The sequence below is a fragment of the Phyllobates terribilis genome, unplaced genomic scaffold (genome assembly GCF_046119375.1).
Source record: "Phyllobates terribilis strain yellow unplaced genomic scaffold, ASM4611937v1 Scaffold_9__5_contigs__length_417890890, whole genome shotgun sequence".
NCBI lineage: Eukaryota > Metazoa > Chordata > Amphibia > Anura > Dendrobatidae > Phyllobates > Phyllobates terribilis.
Genome location: NW_027362769.1, coordinates 138,635,991 through 138,659,640, shown reverse-complemented (window position 1 = coordinate 138,659,640; position 23,650 = coordinate 138,635,991). Strand labels below are relative to the sequence as shown.

At 43.3% G+C, this 23,650-nt stretch overlaps 1 protein-coding gene across 4 annotated transcripts in view; it reads left to right on the top strand.

The window, feature by feature from the left end:
• The window catches only part of SLC4A10 (solute carrier family 4 member 10), a 369,946-nt gene that overhangs the window by 309,915 nt on the left and 36,381 nt on the right, over positions 1 to 23,650 (top strand). For all 4 annotated transcript variants that reach the window (XM_073647057.1, XM_073647056.1, XM_073647058.1 and 1 more), the window contains exons 10-13: positions 18,560 to 18,706; positions 20,412 to 20,512; positions 21,946 to 22,120; positions 22,233 to 22,366. In XM_073647057.1, coding sequence (XP_073503158.1) covers positions 18,560 to 18,706; positions 20,412 to 20,512; positions 21,946 to 22,120; positions 22,233 to 22,366 — 557 coding nt within the window. The remainder of the gene's footprint in view (positions 1 to 18,559; positions 18,707 to 20,411; positions 20,513 to 21,945; positions 22,121 to 22,232; positions 22,367 to 23,650) is intronic.

Here is a 23,650-nt window from a genome sequence, read left to right as displayed (position 1 = left end):
AAGAAGAAAGGAGCAAAATGTCAAGGTTTAAAAAAAAAACATGATTTTGCAATACTCAGTTGGGAGATGTCTGTGTGATCACTCAATGGATGTTTTGGAAATTGCAGCCTATGAAGGGTTTTATCTTTTCTCTTGGTGCAGCATATGCCAAGAAGAAAGGAGCAAGATGTGAAGCTTTAAAGAAAAAAAACATGATTTTGCGATACTCTGTTGGGAGATGTCTATGTGATCACCTAATGGATGTATTAGAAATTGCAGCATATGAAGGGTTTTATCTTTTTTCTTAGTTCAGCATATGCCATGAAAAAAGGAGCAAGATGTGAAGCTTTAAAGAGAAAAACATGATTTTGCGATATTCTGTTGGGAGATGTCTATGTGGCCACCCAGTGGATGTATTAGAAATTGCAGGCTATGAAGGGTTTTGCTATAATGCCATGATAATGTGTTCAACTTCTTTCATAAGAGTTTGGAGCTCTTAACATAATTCAAGGAAAGGGACCAGCTTTGGACTGGGGTGTCAAGGGCCCACCAGTGAAATTGATTCTAGGGGTTCCCTGCTTAGATACATGCAATATTACCCGACCCTTTGCCTATGCTTCTATATAATAATAAACTGTGTGGTTTGTTAAATGAGTGACGAGATTCTGTCCTTGTCTACACATGTTGCGTTAAGTGTACTGTACCAAACACTGCTGATATATGGGTGTGGGGGCCCACCAGGAGATTCACCTGTTCACCTGTGGGCCAGTCCGACCCTGAAAGGGACACATCTGTATATTCTGCTTATTTGAGTTGTGCCGAATGACAATTATAGCTTTGCTAGATCTGCATATGACTGGATATAAGGGCATGTGAGAACACAGACAATCTAGTTTACCAGCTATTAATGGAAAAAAAATGAATCATTCTGCAGATCCAATGTACCCTGCAGTAAATAGGTTAAGAATGATTCTCATTAATAATGAATGACAAGCACATTGAAGCAGCATATTCCTAAATTCACAGGAGAATGGCGCTGTAAATACCGAGACTGAAAACTGTAACTAATTCTCAAGGAGAAGGATGGATAAATTTAGTTCGTGACTCTGGGTCTTTTTTGTCACTCTGCCTATTCAGTTCTTAGCATTAAACTCGGGAATTGTGTTCTATATCTACATTATATCCTAAGCTTTATTTTGTAAAGTGTCAATGTCTTCTCTATTCTCTGTTAAATTCCTTGTCTAATCCCTTATTAGAGAGATGCAGAGGAAGGAACCGTGTAGTAAACATAAAAAAGAGGCCAAAATCAGTACTGTCGAATCCTAAAAGAAGTGGACCTAGTGCCAATTTCCTCCATGTTCCCATCTCTTTGGAAAAAAAGGAGCATATGTGACTAGTGTTGAGCCACCCCCGTAGTGTTCGAGTTCGGTTCGGTTCGTCGAACACCCGTGTGTTCGCCGAACTGTTCGTCGAACTGTTCGTCGAACACCTTCGAACACCGTTAAAACCAATGGCAGGCAAACAAAAACACATAGAAACACATAGAAAACACCTTCAAAGGTGTCCAAAAGCTGACAAACTGCTCAGAAGACACAACTAACACATGGAAAAGTGACAAGTACATATAGTCATGCGAAAAGAAAAGAGGTGGAGGAGTAAAAGGAGGGGGAGACACAGATATAGGCATGTCATGCCCTTCTAAAATCCAAAAAGTGAGAAGCCGACACGTTCAGTCCGCTCCTGCCCGTGCCACCTCCGTGTCCCCGGGTTTGTGTCAGAGCCGCGGTGAACCCTGACGGCCAGCCCCCCTCTCCCAATACTGGTGCCTGTCCGCTGGTGGGTCGAGCGAGCCCCCCTGTGGTGGAGGCAGCTCTAAGCTTTTTAATTTAAATTGTCTCTCTAATTTGAATGAATACACTTTAAATCCATTTACAAGGATCTATTGGAGGGCAAGTCTCATGCCAGCAGCCGCGTAATTCCAGCTCCAGTAGCGTCCACTAAAGCTGCTGCAGTTAAAAAGCTTTTATAAGGATCGAGCTCGGCTGTCCACCGCAAGGCATCCTACTGCCAGTCCCAGCCCCTATGCCTTGGGGTGCCTCCTGATGCTCTTCACTGAGTATCCCGTGGTCCCGAAGCATTTCCTTTGAAAAAATTAAGTGTCCAAACTACAGGTGGTGTAGCTTCCTTAACAGCCGGGATAATCCGGTGACTAGCAGACACTGCTACTAGGCACAAAGTATTTCCTGGGCTAGATGCAGTTAACAATTTGTAATTAGATACTCTCGTTGGATGCTGAGAAAGCATTCCATAGAGTCTCCTGGCACTCCATATATGATTCTCTTGAAAAGCTTGGGGTAGGGGTCTAGGGGACCCTTTTATAGCCAAAATCACGGCCCTGTATCACAATACGTCACCTAGGCTGAAGATAAATGGAACTGTAGCACCCTGAGGGCTCGGTTGCTACAGAGGTATTGCACCTCACCCAGAGGTGTGAGATCTCACTCTCAGGTAAGGATGGAGTGTGGATCAGGACCCGACACCTGCATGCATTACACCACATTGCCGTGGGGCAGGGCGACCAATATGCCTCTGAGATGGGCACAACAGTCCCTGTCCCTGGCTGGAGTGGGGGGAGGGAACACTGAGGAAGGGGAACCCTGTAGTGCAGGAGCAGGGAGGCAGCAGTTCCTGGGTGCATTGAGAAGGGAGTATAAAAGGTGGGCACCATCTTAGTTCAGTGCAGAGAAGTCTGAGCAGAAGTGGCAGGGAGCAGGGGCTCTGCATGAGCTCTGCTCCGGAGGCGGGCCTAGTAACAGAGGCCCAGGCCTGGAAGAGGGAGAAGGAAGGAAGAGGAGCGGAGAAGGCTCCAGGAACGAGGAATGAAGGGATCCCAGGGGTGCGGACGGGCGAGTCGCCACCGCACGCCCGAATCCACCTGCGTGGAGGGGTCAGGCCAAAGGGGGAGACCGGTCCCCGAAACTAGTGGAGGCAGGAAACGACCCTCAGCTAGAAACCGGAGGCTGTGACATTTTATGTGGCGCAGCCCCTCACTACACCCGCTAGGAAGGCACCACATAGGGTCAGGGAAACTGGCGCCAAGTTTACCAAGAGGAGGCCCGAGGCAGCCGGACAGAAGGGTTGGTAAGAAAGGCCAGACAAAGGACACACAAAGGGGGTCCTGTGAAGCGCTCCAAAGTTATCTGGGAGTTGTCTGAGCCCCTCACCTGGTGAGCACAGTACGACGTGGGCAGCCGTTACCTGCAGACGTGGTCTGGATAATAAGAACTGTGAGTAAAGGCCCTGGACTGCATCACTGACTCCGTGTCGTTACTGCTGCTGCCCTGCACCATCACCCCCATCCTCCGCATACACTGCCCTGAGGCTATACTCCTCCCGTGGGGAGTTATGCTACGCTCTGCTGCACCCACAACACCAGCCTCAGCGGTCTGCCCTGCAGCGGCGGTTCACTCTGACCGCAATCCACGGGTGGCGTAGTCGGACATTTAAACATCAAAACCACATAAATAGTTCCGCCACTGGTTTGACCACTCTGAGCCACGGAACCGGGTCGCCGCCACGAAGACTACAACCACCAGCATCCACCAAAAAGGGTCCGGCTCCGGGTGTCCCAAGGCCCAGGGGGTGCATCAGAATATTTTTATCACCTTTCACAATCACCAATGGGACAAGGCAGGGATGTCCTCTGTCCCCTCTCTTATACATCCTAGTGACGGAGCACCTGCTCTCATCAATTCGCCATAACCCCAATATTAGGTGGATTGAGGTGGGAGGCACCGAGTACAAGTGCTCTCTATTTGCTGATGATGTCCTAGTATATATCACTCAATCACATATATCCATCCATGCTGTTATGGCTGAAATAGATCACTTTGTTACATGGTCAAATTTTAAAATCAATGCAGCGAAGTCTGAGGCCCTCGATGTCTCCCTCCCCAAATCCATATAGGATTCCATCCAGTCCAACTTTCCCTTTGCCTGGCCCTCACAGGGTATCAAATACTTAGGAATTCCTATTCATAGAGACCTCTCCCATCTATGTTATCTTAATTTGGGCCCTTTATTGAACAACTCCATACAGACCACGGTTGGCAAGTTAGAACTGTAAGATTCACTACGTGAACCACTGGTGTTTTGTGGAAAAGCACATGTACACTGTGTTCCAAATTATTATGCAAAAAGTGTTTAGGAGTGATAAGGGAAGAATTTGTTTGTTTGTCAGTTAAACTCATTGATGGTGATGTGTGTCAGGGCTCTTTATATCACTGTAAGCAATTGCAGACACCTGTGCTAATTAGTTTGGCAGCTGTGTCCAATGAAAGGCAAGACTACTTAAGAAGGCTGTCTCACATTATTAAGCAGCCTACATTTTCTGCCAAAATGGGAAAGAAAAAGGATGTGTCGGCTGCTGAGAAGCAACAAATTGTGGAGTGTTTAGGTCAAGGCATGACTACAATCAACATTGTGCGATGATCAGGATGAAGTGTCTTGGCAATCAAGAAGTATGTAGCTGATTCACAGTACACACGTGTGCGTGCTGATAAGGGCAAATTGAGGACTCTTTCCTACAGGCAATGACGTCAGGTTAAAAGAGCAGCGGCAAAAAAGCCTTGTCATAGCAGCAGACAAGTTTTTGAAGCTGCTGGTGCCTCCAACGTCCCCCGAACAACAAGATGCAGGGTCCTTCAGAGGTTTGCAGCTGTGCATACGCCATCCTGTCGACCTCCTCTATCCACTTCACACAAGTAGAAACGGCTCCAGTGGGCCAAACATTACATGAAGACTGATTTCAAAACTGTTTTGTTCACGGATGAGTGCCGTGCAGCGCTCGATGGTCCAGATGGATGGAGTGGAGGATGGCTGGTTGATGGACACCCCATGCAAACACGGCTACAGCGCCAACAAGGAGGAGGTGGAGTAATGTTTTGGGCTGGAATCATGGGGAGAGAGATTGTCGGCCCCTTTAGGATCCCTGAAGGCGCTAAAGATGAACTCCATAATGTATGTGGATTTTCTCAAACAGCACTTCCTGCCATGGTTCAAGAAGAAGAACCGTGTATTTCACAGCAAGATCATTTTTTTGCATGATAATGCACCATCTCATGCTGCACATAAAACATCTGCATCTCTGGCTGATATGGGCATAAAAGGGGACAAACTTATGGTGTGACCCCCATGCTCCCCTGACCTCTACCTCATTCAGAACCTCTGGAGCATCATCAAAAGGAGTGTCTATGATGGCGGGAGGCAGTTCACATCTAAGCAACAGCTCTGGGAGGGTATTCTGTCCTCATGCAAATCAATTGAAGCAGAAACCATCCAAAACCTGACAAATTCAATGGACGAGAGAGTTCAGATGCTCCTTTCGAATAAGGGGTCCTATGTGAAAATGTAACATCACCTAGAATAAAGTTTTGAGTTGAAAACTGTTTGATTTCAGTTTGTAATAACCTGCTAATGCTTATAATTTCAAAAATGACCATTTTTTTGGTCTTTATTAAAATGAAAAGGTTGATCGAAAAGTTTGGGGGATCTAAGAGTGTGGCAACCCAGTAGTCATGATTACTTCAAATTCTGACAATATGAGGGTCATGTTGCAGGTAGTGCAGCAAGAAGGCACTTATGTGTCTTGCGCATCTCGGAGCGCCAAAATTATTTTCCGGGCTAGATGCAGCTAAAAATTATTATTAATTTTAAATCTGGTGGAGCTTAGTATAGATGGCCTAATAGGATCAGTGCTGCACACTGCTACAAGGCCCAAATTATTTTCCAGTCAAGATACAGATAAACATGATTAGTAATTTTAAATCTGGTGGAGCTTATTATAGATGGCCTAATAGAATCAGTGCTGCACACTGCTACAAAGCCCAAATTATTTTCCAGCCAAGATACAGATAAACATGATTAGTAATTTGAAAGCTTAAAACAGTTGGTAGGGTGATTTTAACCAATCATCAAGCTTTTACTCTCCCCAGGATGACACAGGGGTAGAAAAGTCCTTGCGGATCCATGATTTGTTCATCTTTATGAACGTGAGTCTGTCTACATTATCAGTGGAGAGCCGCGTGCGCTTATCTGTCAGCACACCACCAGCAGCGCTGAACACACGTTCAGAAAGAACGCTGGCTGCGGGGCATGACAAGATCTCCAAGGCGTAAGTGGCTAGCTCCGGCCATTTATCCAGATTGGAAGCCCAAAAAGAGCAAGGGTCCAGTGACACAGTCGTGGCTTCAATGTTTACTTGGAGATACTCCTGTACCATCGTCTCTATCCGTTGACTATGTGTCAGACTTCTTGTCTCCTGTGGCCTTGCAAAGGATGGGCTAAAAAAGTGGTGATATGATTCCGCAAAATTGATGTTACCAGCAGATACTGTGGTTCTGTTACGGTTTGAGTGCTGAACACTTGATGGTCCCACGGTTGGCAAGTTGGAACTGTGAGATTCACTACATGCACCACTGGTGTTTTGTGGAAAAGCACATGTAAGATTCTGCAACAGTCTCTGCTGATACTCCTGCATGCGTGCATCCCTTTCTATGGCAGGAATAATTTCTGCAAATTTACTTTTGTACCGGGGATCTAACAGTGTGGCAACCCAGTAGTCAGGATTATTTCTAATTCTCACAATTCGAGGGTCATGTTGCAGGTAGTGCAGCAAGAAGGCACTCATGTGTGTTGCGCATCCAGTAGCACCAAGTCCCTGTTGTGTTGGTGGCGAGGTAACAATCATGCTTCCTTCCTCTGTCCTCTCCCCCCAACCTCGCACAACAGAAATGTGATCAAGGTCTCCCTCATCTGATGAGTCTTCCATCAGTTCGTCCTCCACTTCTTCCTGGGCTCCTGCACCTTCCTCACTAGTTTGGCTGCTACCATGCGCCCTGGTAAAACCATCTCCCCCACCCTCACATGCCTGCCACCTTGGTGCTGCCGACCGTCTGGACCTTGCAGATGTTAGCCCTTCCGCATACAACTCCTCCTCCTCTACTTCCTCCACCTCCTCTTGTGCCACCACCTGACTCCGAATTCTGTTTAACATGTGCTCCAGCATGTAAATCACCGGAATAGTCATGCTGATAATGGCATCGTCAGCACTAAACATCTTCGTCGCCATTTCAAAACTGTGCAGAAGGGTGCATAGGTCCCTGATCTGAGACCACTCCTCCAGCGTGATTTGCCCCACCTCTGGATCTCGTTGGCCCAGGCTATACGTCAGAACGTATTGCACCAGGGCTTGTTGGTGCTGCCACAGTCGCTGCAACATGTGCAGAGTTGAATTCCACCGGGTAGGCACATCGCATTTTAGCCGGTGAAGTGGCAGGCCCAACGACTTCTGTAGAGATGTAAGTCGCTGAGCTGCGGGATGCGAACGGCGGAAGTGAGCACACAGCGACCGTGCCCTCTGCAGAAGGCCATCTAGTCTGGGATAGTGGGCTAAAAATTGCTGGACAACCAGGTTCAACACGTGAGCCATACAAGGCACATGTGTGACATTGCCCCGGCGAAGGGCCGCAACCAGGTTTGCAGCATTGTCGCACACGGCCTTCCCTGGTTTCTGGTCCAGTGGAGACAACCATTCATGAAATTGGTTCTCCAGAGCTGACCACAACTCCTCAGCTGTGTGACTCACATTTCCCAGACATTTCAAAGTAAAAACCGCCTGATGACGTTGAGCCCTACTGCCAGCATAGTAAGGAGGTGTGCAGGATCCCTTCTGCGCAGTTAGAAAGCTTGTGGCATGACCAGACAGGCTTTGGGTGCAGGTGGAAGACCGAGAGGAGGTTGAGGAGGCAGAAGCAGTGGAGGAACTTTGACATAAAGAGGATTGACGCACAACTCATGGGGACGGCAAGACTTGGACAGCAGCCCCTTGTCCTGCTGTCACCATAGTTACCCAGTGCCCAGTCAGCGACATGTAACGCCCCTGTCCATGCCTACTCGTCCAAGTGTCTGTGGTGAAATGCACCCTGTCACACACAGAGTTTCTCAAAGAAGCGGTGATGTTGTGTGCGACATGCTGGTGGAGCGCAGGCACACCTTTCTTTGAGAAGTAGTGCCGACTGGGCATCTGGTACTGGGGCACTGCGACGGACATAAGGTCTCGAAAATCCTCTGTGTCCACCAGGCGGAAAGGCAGCATTTCTGTAACCAAGAGCTTGCAGATGGTGAAATTCAACCTCTTAGCTTTCTCATGGCTAGGAGGAAATGGTCTTTTACTTGTCCACATCTGAGGGACCGAGGGCTGGCTATTGTGCTTAGACGGGGTTGATAAGGGTGTCCCCGGCAAACTGCCGGTCTGTGAGGAAGATGCAGGCGGACATGTTAGGTTGCCTTGATCCAAAGGTGGTGCTATCGATGTCGGACAGCGCTCAACACCAGCTGGTGTTACCACCTCCAAAGAAAATGATGACCTGCCAATCACGCTGGCTGTTGCGGGTAAAGAGGTGGCAGGTCTGCGCCCCAAAACAGGTGTGACTGCTGTCCCCCCAGTCACAGAGGATGAAGAGGCCGCGGATGCACAAGATATGGCAGACGGTGGCTGGCCCGGCCGGCTAGGCCGCATTGTAGCACACTGAGCTTCCCACTGCAACTTATGCTTCATGTCCATGTGCCGGTTCATGCATGAAGTACTCAAACTATGTATTTTTTGGCCTCTACTTAGCTATTGCTGACAAATGTTACAGATAACACGAGTTGGGTCATCTTTATCGATCTGAAAAAATGCCCAGGCTATGCAAGGCTTAGCACCCATGCGACCTGAAGAGCCACCACGACTTGTGGTGAGAGGCAGAGTTGTGTTTGAGGATGCAGTTGTTGACGTGCTTCCAGTACTACATCTCTGTCCAGGAAGGCGCAACCTGACCTCGTCGTCACTAGCATCTTCCTCCACCTCCTCTGCTGACCTCATCTCTTGGCTGACTGTGGGTTGACAGTAAGTGGGATCTCCAACCTCATCATCATCACCCTGTGCGTTATCACACCCGTCGTCCTCAGAGCCAACCTGTTCCTGCCCTGACAAAAAACTAAAGTTGTCGCTCCAATCAGGTATTTGAGTCTCATCATCGTCTTCCTCATTGTCTCCACCAACAGGAGATACAGTTTGGGAATGAGGGTCTACATTATGGTCAGAACCTTCTGCGTCTGGTCCTGGATCCGACTCATAAAGATTCTGGGCATCAGTGCAGATCATTTCCTCGTCTGGATTCACAGAAGCTCTGGAGCAGACCTCTGATTCCCAGGCTATAGTATGAGTAAACAGCTCTGTAGAATCAACCATCTGTTCTACCTCATACTCAGATGGGCAGCTGGAGATTTGGGAGCTGTGAGGAAGCAAGTGCGATTGGGGTGACACCTTTGAGGACTGGAGTATTTGTGATGTTGAAGTTGATGTGGAGGAGAGCCCACTTAAAGGAGCACTTGATATCCGTTGAAGCACCTGCTGTTTTTGTGCCTCATCTGGAATTTGTAGCGATTGGCGTGGCCGTTAGAAAGGGATCTTATCACATTGTCCGCTAAAAGAAGTAGACATTTTAGTTTGGCTGGAAGATGGTCTTTCTTCTGCAGATGTTACTGTTGCTTTAACACCTACCCCACGGACACAACCTTTTTTCCCCTTCCCAACACGCCTATTCCCCTTTCCACCAGCAGCAGGCCTTTTTCCACTCATTTTGGTGGTTAACTAATTCACAACTCTGGAGTTGTTTGCACAAAAAAACAATGGATGGGAACCGAGCAGAGCTGAGTGGCCAAACTGTGGTATTAGGCCAAAACTATTGGCTGGGTTAGATGCAGAAAAAAATTATATTCAATTTGCAACCTGATGGAGGTCAGTATAGATGGATTAATAGAACAAGTCCCACACACAGCTAGAAGCCCAAATATTTTTTCAGAGCTAGATGCAGAAAAAAATTATATTCAGTTTGCAACCTGATGGAGGTCAGTATAGATGGACTAATAGAACAAGTCCCACGCACAGCTAGAAGGCCAAATATTTTTTCAGAGGTAGATGCAGATAAAAATTATTTTTAATTTGCAGCCTGATGGAGGTCAGTATAGATGGACTAATAGAGAAAGTCCCACACACTGCTAGAAGGCCAAATATTTTTTCAGAGCTAGATGCAGACAAAAATTATTTTTAATTTGCAACCTGATGGAGGTCAGTATAGATGGACTAATAGAGAAAGTCCCACACACTGCTAGAAGGCCAAATATTTTTTCAGAGCTAGATGCAGATAAAAATTATTTTTAATTTGCAACCTGATGGAGGTCAGTATAGATGGACTAATAGAGAAAGTCCCACACACTGCTAGAAGGCCAAATATTTTTTCAGAGCTAGATGCAGAAAAAAATTATATTCAGTTTGCAACCTGATGGAGGTCAGTATAGATGGACTAATAGAACAAGTCCCACACACAGCTAGAAGCCCAAATATTTTTTCAGAGGTAGATGCAGAAAAAAATTATATTCAGTTTGCAACCTGATGGAGGTCAGTATAGATGGATTAATAGAACAAGTCCCACACACAGCTAGAAGCCCAAATATTTTTTCAGAGGTAGATGCAGAAAAAAATTATATTCAGTTTGCAACCTGATGGAGGTCAGTATAGATGGATTAATAGAACAAGTCCCACACACAGCTAGAAGCCCAATATTTTTTCAGAGGTAGATGCAGAAAAAAAATATATTCAGTTTGCAACCTGATGGAGGTCAGTATAGATGGACTAATAGAGAAAGTCCCACACACTGCTAGAAGGCCAAATATTTTTTCAGAGCTAGATGCAGAAAAAAATTATATTCAGTTTGCAACCTGATGGAGGTCAGTATAGATGGACTAATAGAACAAGTCCCACACACAGCTAGAAGCCCAAATATTTTTTCAGAGGTAGATGCAGAAAAAAATTATATTCAGTTTGCAACCTGATGGAGGTCTGTATAGATGGATTAATAGAACAAATTCCACACACAGCTAGAAGCCCAATATTTTTTCAGAGGTAGATGCAGAAAAAAAATATATTCAGTTTGCAACCTGATGGAGGTCAGTATAGATGGACTAATAGAGAAAGTCCCCCACACTGCTAGAAGGCCAAATATTTTTTCAGAGCTAGATGCAGATATAAATTATTTTTAATTTGCAACCTGATGGAGGTCAGTATAGATGGACTAATAGAGAAAGTCCCACACACTGCTAGAAGGCCAAATATTTTTTCAGAGCTAGATGCAGAAAAAAATTATATTCAGTTTGCAACCTGATGGAGGTCAGTATAGATGGACTAATAGAACAAGTCCCACACACAGCTAGAAGGCCAAATATTTTTTCAGAGGTAGATGCAGATAAAAATTATTTTTAATTTGCAGCCTGATGGAGGTCAGTATAGATGGACTAATAGAGAAAGTCCCACACACTGCTAGAAGGCCAAATATTTTTTCAGAGCTAGATGCAGAGAAAAAAATATTTTGAATTTGCAACCTGATGGAGGTCAGTATAGATGGACTAATAGAGAAAGTCCCACACACTGCTAGAAGGCCAGATATTTTTTCAGAGCTAGATGCAGATAAAAATTATTTTTAATTTGCAACCTGATGGAGGTCAGTATAGATGGACTAATAGAGAAAGTCCCACACACTGCTAGAAGGCCAAATATTTTTTCAGAGCTAGATGCAGACAAAAATTATTTTTAATTTGCAACCTGATGGAGGTCAGTATAGATGGACTAATAGAGAAAGTCCCACACACTGCTAGAAGGCCAAATATTTTTTCAGAGCTAGATGCAGATAAAAATTATTTTTAATTTGCAACCTGATGGAGGTCAGTATAGATGGACTAATAGAGAAAGTCCCACACACTGCTAGAAGGCCAAATATTTTTTCAGAGCTAGATGCAGAAAAAAATTATATTCAGTTTGCAACCTGATGGAGGTCAGTATAGATGGACTAATAGAACAAGTCCCACACACAGCTAGAAGCCCAAATATTTTTTCAGAGGTAGATGCAGAAAAAAATTATATTCAGTTTGCAACCTGATGGAGGTCAGTATAGATGGATTAATAGAACAAGTCCCACACACAGCTAGAAGCCCAAATATTTTTTCAGAGGTAGATGCAGAAAAAAATTATATTCAGTTTGCAACCTGATGGAGGTCAGTATAGATGGATTAATAGAACAAGTCCCACACACAGCTAGAAGCCCAATATTTTTTCAGAGGTAGATGCAGAAAAAAAATATATTCAGTTTGCAACCTGATGGAGGTCAGTATAGATGGACTAATAGAGAAAGTCCCACACACTGCTAGAAGGCCAAATATTTTTTCAGAGCTAGATGCAGAAAAAAATTATATTCAGTTTGCAACCTGATGGAGGTCAGTATAGATGGACTAATAGAACAAGTCCCACACACAGCTAGAAGCCCAAATATTTTTTCAGAGGTAGATGCAGAAAAAAATTATATTCAGTTTGCAACCTGATGGAGGTCTGTATAGATGGATTAATAGAACAAATTCCAAACACAGCTAGAAGCCCAATATTTTTTCAGAGGTAGATGCAGAAAAAAAATATATTCAGTTTGCAACCTGATGGAGGTCAGTATAGATGGACTAATAGAGAAAGTCCCCCACACTGCTAGAAGGCCAAATATTTTTTCAGAGCTAGATGCAGATATAAATTATTTTTAATTTGCAACCTGATGGAGGTCAGTATAGATGGACTAATAGAGAAAGTCCCACACACTGCTAGAAGGCCAAATATTTTTTCAGAGCTAGATGCAGAAAAAAATTATATTCAGTTTGCAACCTGATGGAGGTCAGTATAGATGGACTAATAGAACAAGTCCCACACACAGCTAGAAGGCCAAATATTTTTTCAGAGGTAGATGCAGATAAAAATTATTTTTAATTTGCAGCCTGATGGAGGTCAGTATAGATGGACTAATAGAGAAAGTCCCACACACTGCTAGAAGGCCAAATATTTTTTCAGAGCTAGATGCAGAGAAAAAAATATTTTGAATTTGCAACCTGATGGAGGTCAGTATAGATGGACTAATAGAGAAAGTCCCACACACTGCTAGAAGGCCAGATATTTTTTCAGAGCTAGATGCAGATAAAAATTATTTTTAATTTGCAACCTGATGGAGGTCAGTATAGATGGACTAATAGAGAAAGTCCCACACACTGCTAGAAGGCCAAATATTTTTTCAGAGCTAGATGCAGAAAAAAATTATATTCAGTTTGCAACCTGATGCAGGTCAGTATAGATGGATTAATAGAACAAGTCCCACACACAGCTAGAAGCCCAAATATTTTTTCAGAGGTAGATGCAGAAAAAAATTATATTCAGTTTGCAACCTGATGGAGGTCTGTATAGATGGATTAATAGAACAAGTCCCACACACAGCTAGAAGCCCAATATTTTTTCAGAGGTAGATGCAGAAAAAAAATATATTCAGTTTGCAACCTGATGGAGGTCAGTATAGATGGACTAATAGAGAAAGTCCCACACACTGCTAGAAGGCCAAATATTTTTTCAGAGCTAGATGCAGAAAAAAATTATATTCAGTTTGCAACCTGATGGAGGTCAGTATAGATGGACTAATAGAACAAGTCCCACACACAGCTAGAAGCCCAAATATTTTTTCAGAGGTAGATGCAGAAAAAAATTATATTCAGTTTGCAACCTGATGGAGGTCAGTATAGATGGATTAATAGAACAAGTCCCACACACAGCTAGAAGCCCAAATATTTTTTCAGAGGTAGATGCAGAAAAAAATTATATTCAGTTTGCAACCTGATGGAGGTCAGTATAGATGGATTAATAGAACAAGTCCCACACACAGCTAGAAGCCCAATATTTTTTCAGAGGTAGATGCAGAAAAAAAATATATTCAGTTTGCAACCTGATGGAGGTCAGTATAGATGGACTAATAGAGAAAGTCCCACACACTGCTAGAAGGCCAAATATTTTTTCAGAGCTAGATGCAGAAAAAAATTATATTCAGTTTGCAACCTGATGGAGGTCAGTATAGATGGACTAATAGAACAAGTCCCACACACAGCTAGAAGCCCAAATATTTTTTCAGAGGTAGATGCAGAAAAAAATTATATTCAGTTTGCAACCTGATGGAGGTCTGTATAGATGGATTAATAGAACAAATTCCACACACAGCTAGAAGCCCAATATTTTTTCAGAGGTAGATGCAGAAAAAAAATATATTCAGTTTGCAACCTGATGGAGGTCAGTATAGATGGACTAATAGAGAAAGTCCCCCACACTGCTAGAAGGCCAAATATTTTTTCAGAGCTAGATGCAGATATAAATTATTTTTAATTTGCAACCTGATGGAGGTCAGTATAGATGGACTAATAGAGAAAGTCCCACACACTGCTAGAAGGCCAAATATTTTTTCAGAGCTAGATGCAGAAAAAAATTATATTCAGTTTGCAACCTGATGGAGGTCAGTATAGATGGACTAATAGAACAAGTCCCACACACAGCTAGAAGGCCAAATATTTTTTCAGAGGTAGATGCAGATAAAAATTATTTTTAATTTGCAGCCTGATGGAGGTCAGTATAGATGGACTAATAGAGAAAGTCCCACACACTGCTAGAAGGCCAAATATTTTTTCAGAGCTAGATGCAGACAAAAAATTATTTTGAATTTGCAACCTGATGGAGGTCAGTATAGATGGACTAATAGAGAAAGTCCCACACACTGCTAGAAGGCCAAATATTTTTTCAGAGCTAGATGCAGATAAAAATTATTTTTAATTTGCAACCTGATGGAGGTCAGTATAGATGGACTAATAGAGAAAGTCCCACACACTGCTAGAAGGCCAAATATTTTTTCAGAGCTAGATGCAGAAAAAAATTATATTCAGTTTGCAACCTGATGCAGGTCAGTATAGATGGACTAAGAGAACAAGTCCCACACACAGCTAGAAGCCCAAATATTTTTTCAGAGGTAGATGCAGAAAAAAATTATATTCAGTTTGCAACCTGATGGAGGTCAGTATAGATGGATTAATAGAACAAGTCCCACACACAGCTAGAAGCCCAAATATTTTTTCAGAGGTAGATGCAGAAAAAAATTATATTCAGTTTGCAACCTGATGGAGGTCTGTATAGATGGATTAATTGAACAAGTCCCACACACAGCTAGAAGCCCAATATTTTTTCAGAGGTAGATGCAGAAAAAAAATATATTCAGTTTGCAACCTGATGGAGGTCAGTATAGATGGACTAATAGAGAAAGTCCCACACACTGCTAGAAGGCCAAATATTTTTTCAGAGCTAGATGCAGACAAAAAAATATTTTTAATTTGCAACCTGATGGAGGTCAGTATAGATGGACTAATAGAGAAAGTCCCACACACTGCTAGAAGGCCAAATATTTTTTCAGAGCTAGATGCAGAAAAAAATTATATTCAGTTTGCAATCTGATGGAGGTCAGTATAGATGGACTAATAGAACAAGTCCCACACACAGCTAGAAGCCCAAATATTTTTTCAGAGGTAGATGCAGAAAAAAATTATATTCAGTTTGCAACCTGATGGAGGTCTGTATAGATGGATTAATAGAACAAGTTCCACACACAGCTAGAAGCCCAATATTTTTTCAGAGGTAGATGCAGAAAAAAAATATATTCAGTTTGCAACCTGATGGAGGTCAGTATAGATGGACTAATAGAGAAAGTCCCACAGACTGCTAGAAGGCCAAATATTTTTTCAGAGCTAGATGCAGACAAAAAATTATTTTGAATTTGCAACCTGATGGAGGTCAGTATAGATGGACTAATAGAGAAAGTCCCACACACTGCTAGAAGGCCAAATATTTTTTCAGAGCTAGATGCAGATATAAATTATTTTTAATTTGCTACCTGATGGAGGTCAGTATAGATGGACTAATAGAGAAAGTCCCACACACTGCTAGAAGGCCAAATATTTTTTCAGAGCTAGATGCAGAAAAAAATTATATTCAGTTTGCAACCTGATGGAGGTCAGTATAGATGGACTAATAGAACAAGTCCCACACACAGCTAGAAGGCCAAATATTTTTTCAGAGGTAGATGCAGATAAAAATTATTTTTAATTTGCAGCCTGATGGAGGTCAGTATAGATGGACTAATAGAGAAAGTCCCACACACTGCTAGAAGGCCAAATATTTTTTCAGAGCTAGATGCAGACAAAAAATTATTTTGAATTTGCAACCTGATGGAGGTCAGTATAGATGGACTAATAGAGAAAGTCCCACACACTGCTAGAAGGCCAAATATTTTTTCAGAGCTAGATGCAGACAAAAAATTATTTTTAATTTGCAACCTGATGGAGGTCAGTATAGATGGACTAATAGAGAAAGTCCCACACACTGCTAGAAGGCCAAATATTTTTTCAGAGCTAGATGCAGATTAAAAATTATTTTTAATTTGCAACCTGATGGAGGTCAGTATAGATGGACTAATAGAGAAAGTCCCACACACTGCTAGAAGGCCAAATATTTTTTCAGAGCTAGATGCAGAAAAAAATTATATTCAGTTTGCAACCTGATGGAGGTCAGTATAGATGGACTAATAGAACAAGTCCCACACACAGCTAGAAGCCCAAATATTTTTTCAGAGGTAGATGCAGATAAAAATTATTTTTAATTTGCAACCTGATGGAGGTCAGTATAGATGGACTAATAGAGAAAGTCCCACACACTGCTTGAAGGCCAAATATTTTTTCAGAGCTAGATGCAGACAAAAAATTATTTTGAATTTGCAGCGTGATGGAGGTCAGTATAGATGGACTAATAGAACAAGTCCCACACACTGCTAGAAGCCCAAATATTTTTTCAGAGCTAGATGCAGAAAAAAATTATATTCAATTTGCAACCTGATGGAGGTCAGTATAGATGGACTAATAGAATGATGCTATGCCCAAAAGATTTTACTTCACTAGGTGCAGTAAAAAAATTGGTATTCTATACACAGGTGGTATATCTTGCAACACAGATAGGCTACTCCACTGACTAACACACTCTGCAATAGGCCAAAAAGGATTAGCTTTGCTAGATTCAGCCAAATGCTGTGAAAAAAACTTGCACAGCACTGGCACAGACCTGCCTGGCAAAAACTGATAGGAACTGATGTAACCTAGTCCTGAAAAGGACTGCAATTACAATTAGTCTTTACTCCCACAATCTATCTATTTAAGAGCACATACCTGCCTGATAAAAGTCGTAGGAAATGCTGTAACCTAGTCCTTAAAAGGACTGCAATCACAACTATTCCCTACTCCCAAGCTATCTGTAGATTTGTGCGAAAATTGGCTTGAAATTAACAAGGTATAGCGCACACAGCAACAGCGGTGCCGTCTAACACGCAGCTGCAGCAGTGAGAAAATGGTGGCGATGGGGAAAATGGCTTGGTCTTATAGGGCAAGGACATGTGACATACACTGCCAATGACACATGCCCTTGCTTGTGTGAAAAAAAGCACTTCGCTCCGTGTGTGCGCTGCTGATAGGCTGACAGATTGCACCTCCCCACTGTAAATGCGGGAAAGAGAAAAAAAAATGGAGATCTTCATTATTCCTGCAGAGATCCATCCCCTGCCCCTCCCCCCGCCCCGCTGTACACTCAAACTGCGTATTAACATTAATTTTCATCATTACTGAGAAAAAATCCAGTTATGATTTTGGTGCACGAACAGTTATCGAACATAACCTCGAACAGCCGAATTTTTCTCAAATCGTTCGTGTTCGCCGAACGGCTCGAACACCGCCCAAAACAGCTCGAATTTGAGATTGGCGAACAGTTCGAATCGAACAACGCTCATCTCTATATGTGACCTCCAACCCCATCCCTTGACTTGTGCAATATACCCAGTATGGTTTCACTCCTCCCACTTGACTTAGTGCCTATGACATTTGAGTGTTGATTGAACTTACGTTTTTGTTTTCGCCAGGCCAATATAACTTGCGAAGAACTTTCTTGGCAGCTGACATCTAACTTACCTGGTTCCTTCCAATAGAGGAAAACAGTAAGTAGAGTTGAGCAAAAAAAGTTGCAGGTTCTTTATCCGACAACCACTTTGATTCTTCATGTGAACTTCCTCATGGGGCTCGAATGCTGAAATCCTGGCTCCTCTTGTGATTACTAGTCCACTAGACCTCACACAATGTCATAACATGCATTGCCACCAAAATTAGGGACAATGACTCGAGGAAGTTCACACTGAGATTCTTTTTGCTCAACTCTAGATAGGTGTCTTCTGTCTGGGAGCTTCTTCCATCTGCCAGTAGGTCAGATCCCAAGCAATAACCAACCAAGGAACCTGAATATTAGGTTATTCACTGTGTATTATTTGATACTATGGTTTCTTAATGAGTTACGACAACCACAGTCCAGTACTGGAGTTTTCAGGCAGTTGCTGGAGTGGCGTGCCACAGTACACCCATAGATCCCACAATTTATAGGAACCCTACAGGTGAGGCGCCATGTGATTACGAAACCATTCCTTATTACCATTGATGTTGAATATTTTATTTGCTATCCACCTATTCTGATTGTAGGTGTAACTTTTTCTGTTTTCTATAACAGGTATTTCACGATGTTGCGTACAAAGCTAAAGATCGAAATGATTTGGTCTCTGGAATAGATGAATTTCTGGACCAAGTTACAGTTCTTCCTCCAGGAGAATGGGATCCTTCGATTCGCATTGAACCACCAAAAAACGTCCCATCACAAGTGAGTTACATCGGCTTCATCTCATCCTTATTTCTTTCCAAGCATTTAGCTCAACCAAGGCTCAAATTCTTAATATTTTATCAAATAGCCCTAAACTGTGACCCTTTGGAACCCTAAAGATTTTACATGGGGCCAAAGTAATAACATTCTTGCCATCTGCCTGGAGGGAAACTTAAAAGTTTAACATAAACATTAGTCTTATCTGCCGGTACCTCTAGTAGGCATGGGAAGCATAAGGGGGCTCAGAATTTAGAAACTCGACCACCATGGACCTGACATGGATGGACCCCAGCTAACCATAGTCATGGGTTCACTATGGGGTGGAAGTGAGCACAAATGCTTCCTTTTCCTGATTTGGCAGCTCTGACATTACATGAGCCAGATGAAGGTGGAGATAGATGGGAAAAAAGTAGGTGGGAAGGTGATCTCAACTGTTGGCACCCCAAGGGTGCACCGAGTGCCTGTGATTGGTTTGAACAGTCATTTTGTTGAGTTCTTGGACATGGATCACAGCTTTTTGGTTTTATGGTGTTTTTTTAAGGTACTTATAACTTGTGCTATACTGTATAATGGTGATATAATAGTAATTATGATCAAATGAGCATGGTTACTATAAATTTTACTCCTCAGCCCTTGACCTGTTAAGATTGAGGGACTTTTCTAACGTAGCTGTGATTACAGCACTCTGTGAGGTTTACAGACATTGCCAGGGTTTGCAATATGGTAGGAACTCACAGGGTGGCATTATCAGATGTGTGACCAGCGTAAGACCCCATTAGGACAGCATCCTAAGTGTGTGGGATGAGCTTCCGCTTATTGTGTGACAAGCTGGTGGTATTCTGTGAAGGAAAACTGGAGTGAAAAATCCAATCAGAAATGGAAAGTGTATTCAGTGTCATAGACAATTGGTGTGTTAGTTGTAGTCTAAGCCATCATGAGATCGTGGTAGGACCTTTTGTGGTGCCTAATGCTGCCACCACATTATGGAGATGTTCACCGAAAGCTAAGACCCTGCTTTGATAGGAGAATGCCTCCGTCATTGGGCACTCCCTCAGAGGTATAGTAGAGTCCCATATTTTTACTTTAAGAGGCAAAAGTTTCTCTTTTTCTATCATCTAAAGTAAAAGACCTTTAAACATTTTTGTTAAGCAAAGTCCTTAAGGGTCGGACAGTCTTGGCTTGGATAATGGTCTCTTCCAGCACCCTCCCCCCCACCATACACATGCACAGTCGGCTTGGATGAGAGTTCATATGTTCCTGATATTGGCAGAAACAGCCGGCAATCGAATGTTTATGGTCGGCCTCCCAACTATCTCCCAACCGATGATATTGGAGAAGTGAAGGATTGGCACGTTGGAACTCCGATGGCCGATCCTTTCGCTCTACCTGGAGATAAGCCACCGGTAGAGGATTGTCTGGCTGACAGCTACCTAATATGTGAGGAGGCATTAAATGTCAGCGAGCCACCTCTGGTGGCAACTTATATCAGGCTGGAACAAAAGGATGGGGCATTGTAATTCAACAGGCCAGTTTTTTTGCTTCCCCAAGATCATCTGTTGGGGAAAGTTTGGATACCCCGATTAAAGTGGGGCCAGTCACACCGAATTTGGCAGATTTGGCCAACTATAATCGAATGCGTATGGGGGCCTTTAGGCTAAAATGGCCTTTCAATAAATTAAACCTATCATTTTGTAATTACATTTAGGAAAAAAGAAAAACCCCGGGAGTGCCCAATGGGACAGCGTCATTAGGAGAGTCAGAAGAACATGGGGGTCACAGCGGACCTGAGCTACAAAGGACTGGAAGGTTGGTTTTATTTCATTATACGGTATATTATTTTGGTTAGCTCATGGTACAGATGCCGTCATTGTATCAGGGTCATGCAATAAAATTTGCAATAGTCTGTGAGGAGTTTCTATGCTCTCCCAGCATTCACAAGTATATGTGCTCCAGATTTCTCCCGCACTCCAAAAAACACATTTCTAATCAGCTTCTAGTGTAAAGGCTTTAGGGAATGTATAGGACTTTGATATCGATGACTTATCCTTAGGATAATCCATTAATATCGGATCAGTCCAACACCTGGCATGTCCACTCATCAGTTGTAACCAAGAACGGCAATTACACAGTCAGTGGAGATCTGGTGTTTGGCGCCGTATCAGTTTTATTTTTGGACACCACCGGATCTGCAAACAAATGATTATTGGGGGTGCCAGGTATCGGCCATCACTGATCTGACATTGATGACTTATCCTGAGTCTATGGTCACAGAACCGTATTTTCTTTCATCTGGAAAATCGGTCAAATTATGCAAATGTCACTGCGATCAAATTCTGATCATAGTGTGATCTGATTTTCTTGGATGAGGAGAAGATGGAAAAAATTATTTCTCCATCTTCTCCATTCTGTCAGTCCGTGAAAATCAGACTGCACTCAGATGTCATCCGAGTGCAGTCCGATTTTTTGCCACTGACTCATTTACTTGCATGGCTGACTGCGATCCGATTTATGGATGCAAATTGTGCATGATGCGATTATTTTCATCGGTCCGATGAAAGAATTGGACATGTGTACGGCCCCATAGAATAACATTGGTCCGAGTGCGTTCCAATGTTTTGTCAGATCGCACTCGGACCAAAAATACGCTCATCTGCACGAGCCCTGAGAGTAAGTAGACCATCAATATCAAATTCATAGACATCCCATTTAAAAAGCACATGCATGAAGCAATGTCCGATGTCTAGTGATGATTAGTGCTTCTCCACCATCCCAGGGTCCACTTCCACATTGGGTTCTGCACAGGAGAAAGTTTTCTGTGAGTGGAACTTCATCATTGCACTGTGTGAAGGGGGCTGGCTGACAGACTGACTCTTTTCAATATCTAACTCCTTCTCTGTCCAGAAATCAGACTTGACAAGGACAATGGCTGGCTCTGCTATTGAAATGCGCCAGGCGGCCAGCTCCCCTCACACAGGTATGTTCATGTTCTGGCACAGGAAGCCGTCTCCGATGTCTAGCCCAAAAGTGAGTGTGGAGCTCTCACCCAAAAACACTGCCACACCTGTCCACAGGTTGTCTGTGGTATTGCAGCTCAAGGTTTAATTAAATTTAATGGAACTGAGCTGCAATATCAGGCACAGCCATAGACAGGTGTGGCAGGCGTGTTTTTCTAATTCTAGACAATCTCTTGGAAGTCTGTTTAGTTCATACAGTACATTTGTATTGTTTCTTCTTTCCAGGTTTTTTGGCGGCTTGATCCTAGATATCAAGAGGAAAGCTCCTTTCTTCTGGAGTGACTTCAGGGATGCTTTTAGCCTGCAATGTTTAGCTTCATTTCTGTTCCTGTATTGTGCATGCATGTCCCCTGTTATCACATTTGGTGGTCTTCTCGGAGAGGCAACTGAAGGACGTATAGTAGGTGTTGTACCCTATACTATTATAGCGTATGGTATTCTTACTTACATTCATTGTTTCGTTTATTGAGTTGAGCAATGGACCCATCTGTGCTTTATTCTGCTCTGCCTAGAGTGCGATCGAATCTTTGTTTGGAGCCTCGATGACAGGTATAGCGTTCTCCCTGTTCGGGGGGCAACCTCTCACCATCCTGGGAAGTACAGGACCTGTGCTGGTGTTTGAAAAGATTCTGTTCAAATTTTGCAAGTAAGTGATAAAACCTAATTTACTGGTATAATGTCTGCAATATGTACAGTCATGGCCAAAAGTATTGAGAATGACACCAAAATTATATTTTCACATGATCTGCTGGCCTCTGGTTTTTATTAGTGTTTGTCTGATGTTTATATCACATGCAGAAATATAATTGCAATCATATTATGAGTACCAATAGGTTATATTGACAGTTAGAATGAGTTAATGCAGCAAGTCAATATTTGCAGTGTTGCCCCTTCTTCTTCAAGACCTCTGTAATTCTCCCTGGCATGCTCTCAATCAACTTTTGGACCAAATCCTGACTGATAGCAGTCCATTCTTGCATAATCAATGCTTGCATTTTGCCAGAATTTGTTGGTTTTTGTTTGTCCACCCGTCTCTTGATGATTGACCACAAGTTCTCAATGGGATTAAGATCTGGGGAGTTTCCAGGCCATGGACCCAAAATCTCTATGTTTTGTTCCATGAGCCATTTAGTTATCACCTTTGCTTTATGGCAAGGTGCTCCATCATGCTGGAAAAGGCATTGTTGGGCGCTAAACTGCTCTTGGACGGTTGGGAGAAGTTGCTCTTGGAGGACATTCTGGTACCATTCTTTATTCATGGCTGTGTTTTTAGGCAAGACTGTGAGTGAGCCGATTCCCTTGGCTGAGAAGCAACCCCACACATGAATGGTTTCCGGATGCTTTACAGTTGGCATGAGACAAGACTGGTGGCAGCGCTCACCTCTTCTTCTCCGAATAAGCTGTTTTCCAGATGTCCTAAACAATCGAAAAGGGGATTCATCAGAGAAAATGACTTTGCCCCAGTCCTCAGCAGTCCACTCCCTGTACCTTTTGCAGAATATCAGTCGGTCCCTGATGTTTTTTCTGGAGAGAAGTGGCTTCTTTGCTGCCCTCCTTGAAACCAGCCCTTGCTCAAAGAGTCTCCGCCTCACAGTGCGTGCAGAAGCACTCACACCAGCCTGCTGCCATTCCTGAGCAAGCTCGGCACTGCTGGTAGTCCAATCCCGCAGCTGAAACAGTTTTAAGATACGGTCCTGGCGCTTGCTGGTCTTTCTTGGGCGCCCTGGAGCCTTTTTGACAACAATGGAAGCTCTCTCCTTGAAGTTCTTGATGATGCGATAGATTGTTGACTGAGGTGCAATCTTTGTAGCTGCGATACTCTTCCCTGTTAGGCCATTTTTGTGCAGTGCAATGATGGCTGCATGTGTTTCTTTAGAGATAACCATGGTTAACTGAAGAGAAACAATGATACCAAGAACCAGCCTCCTTT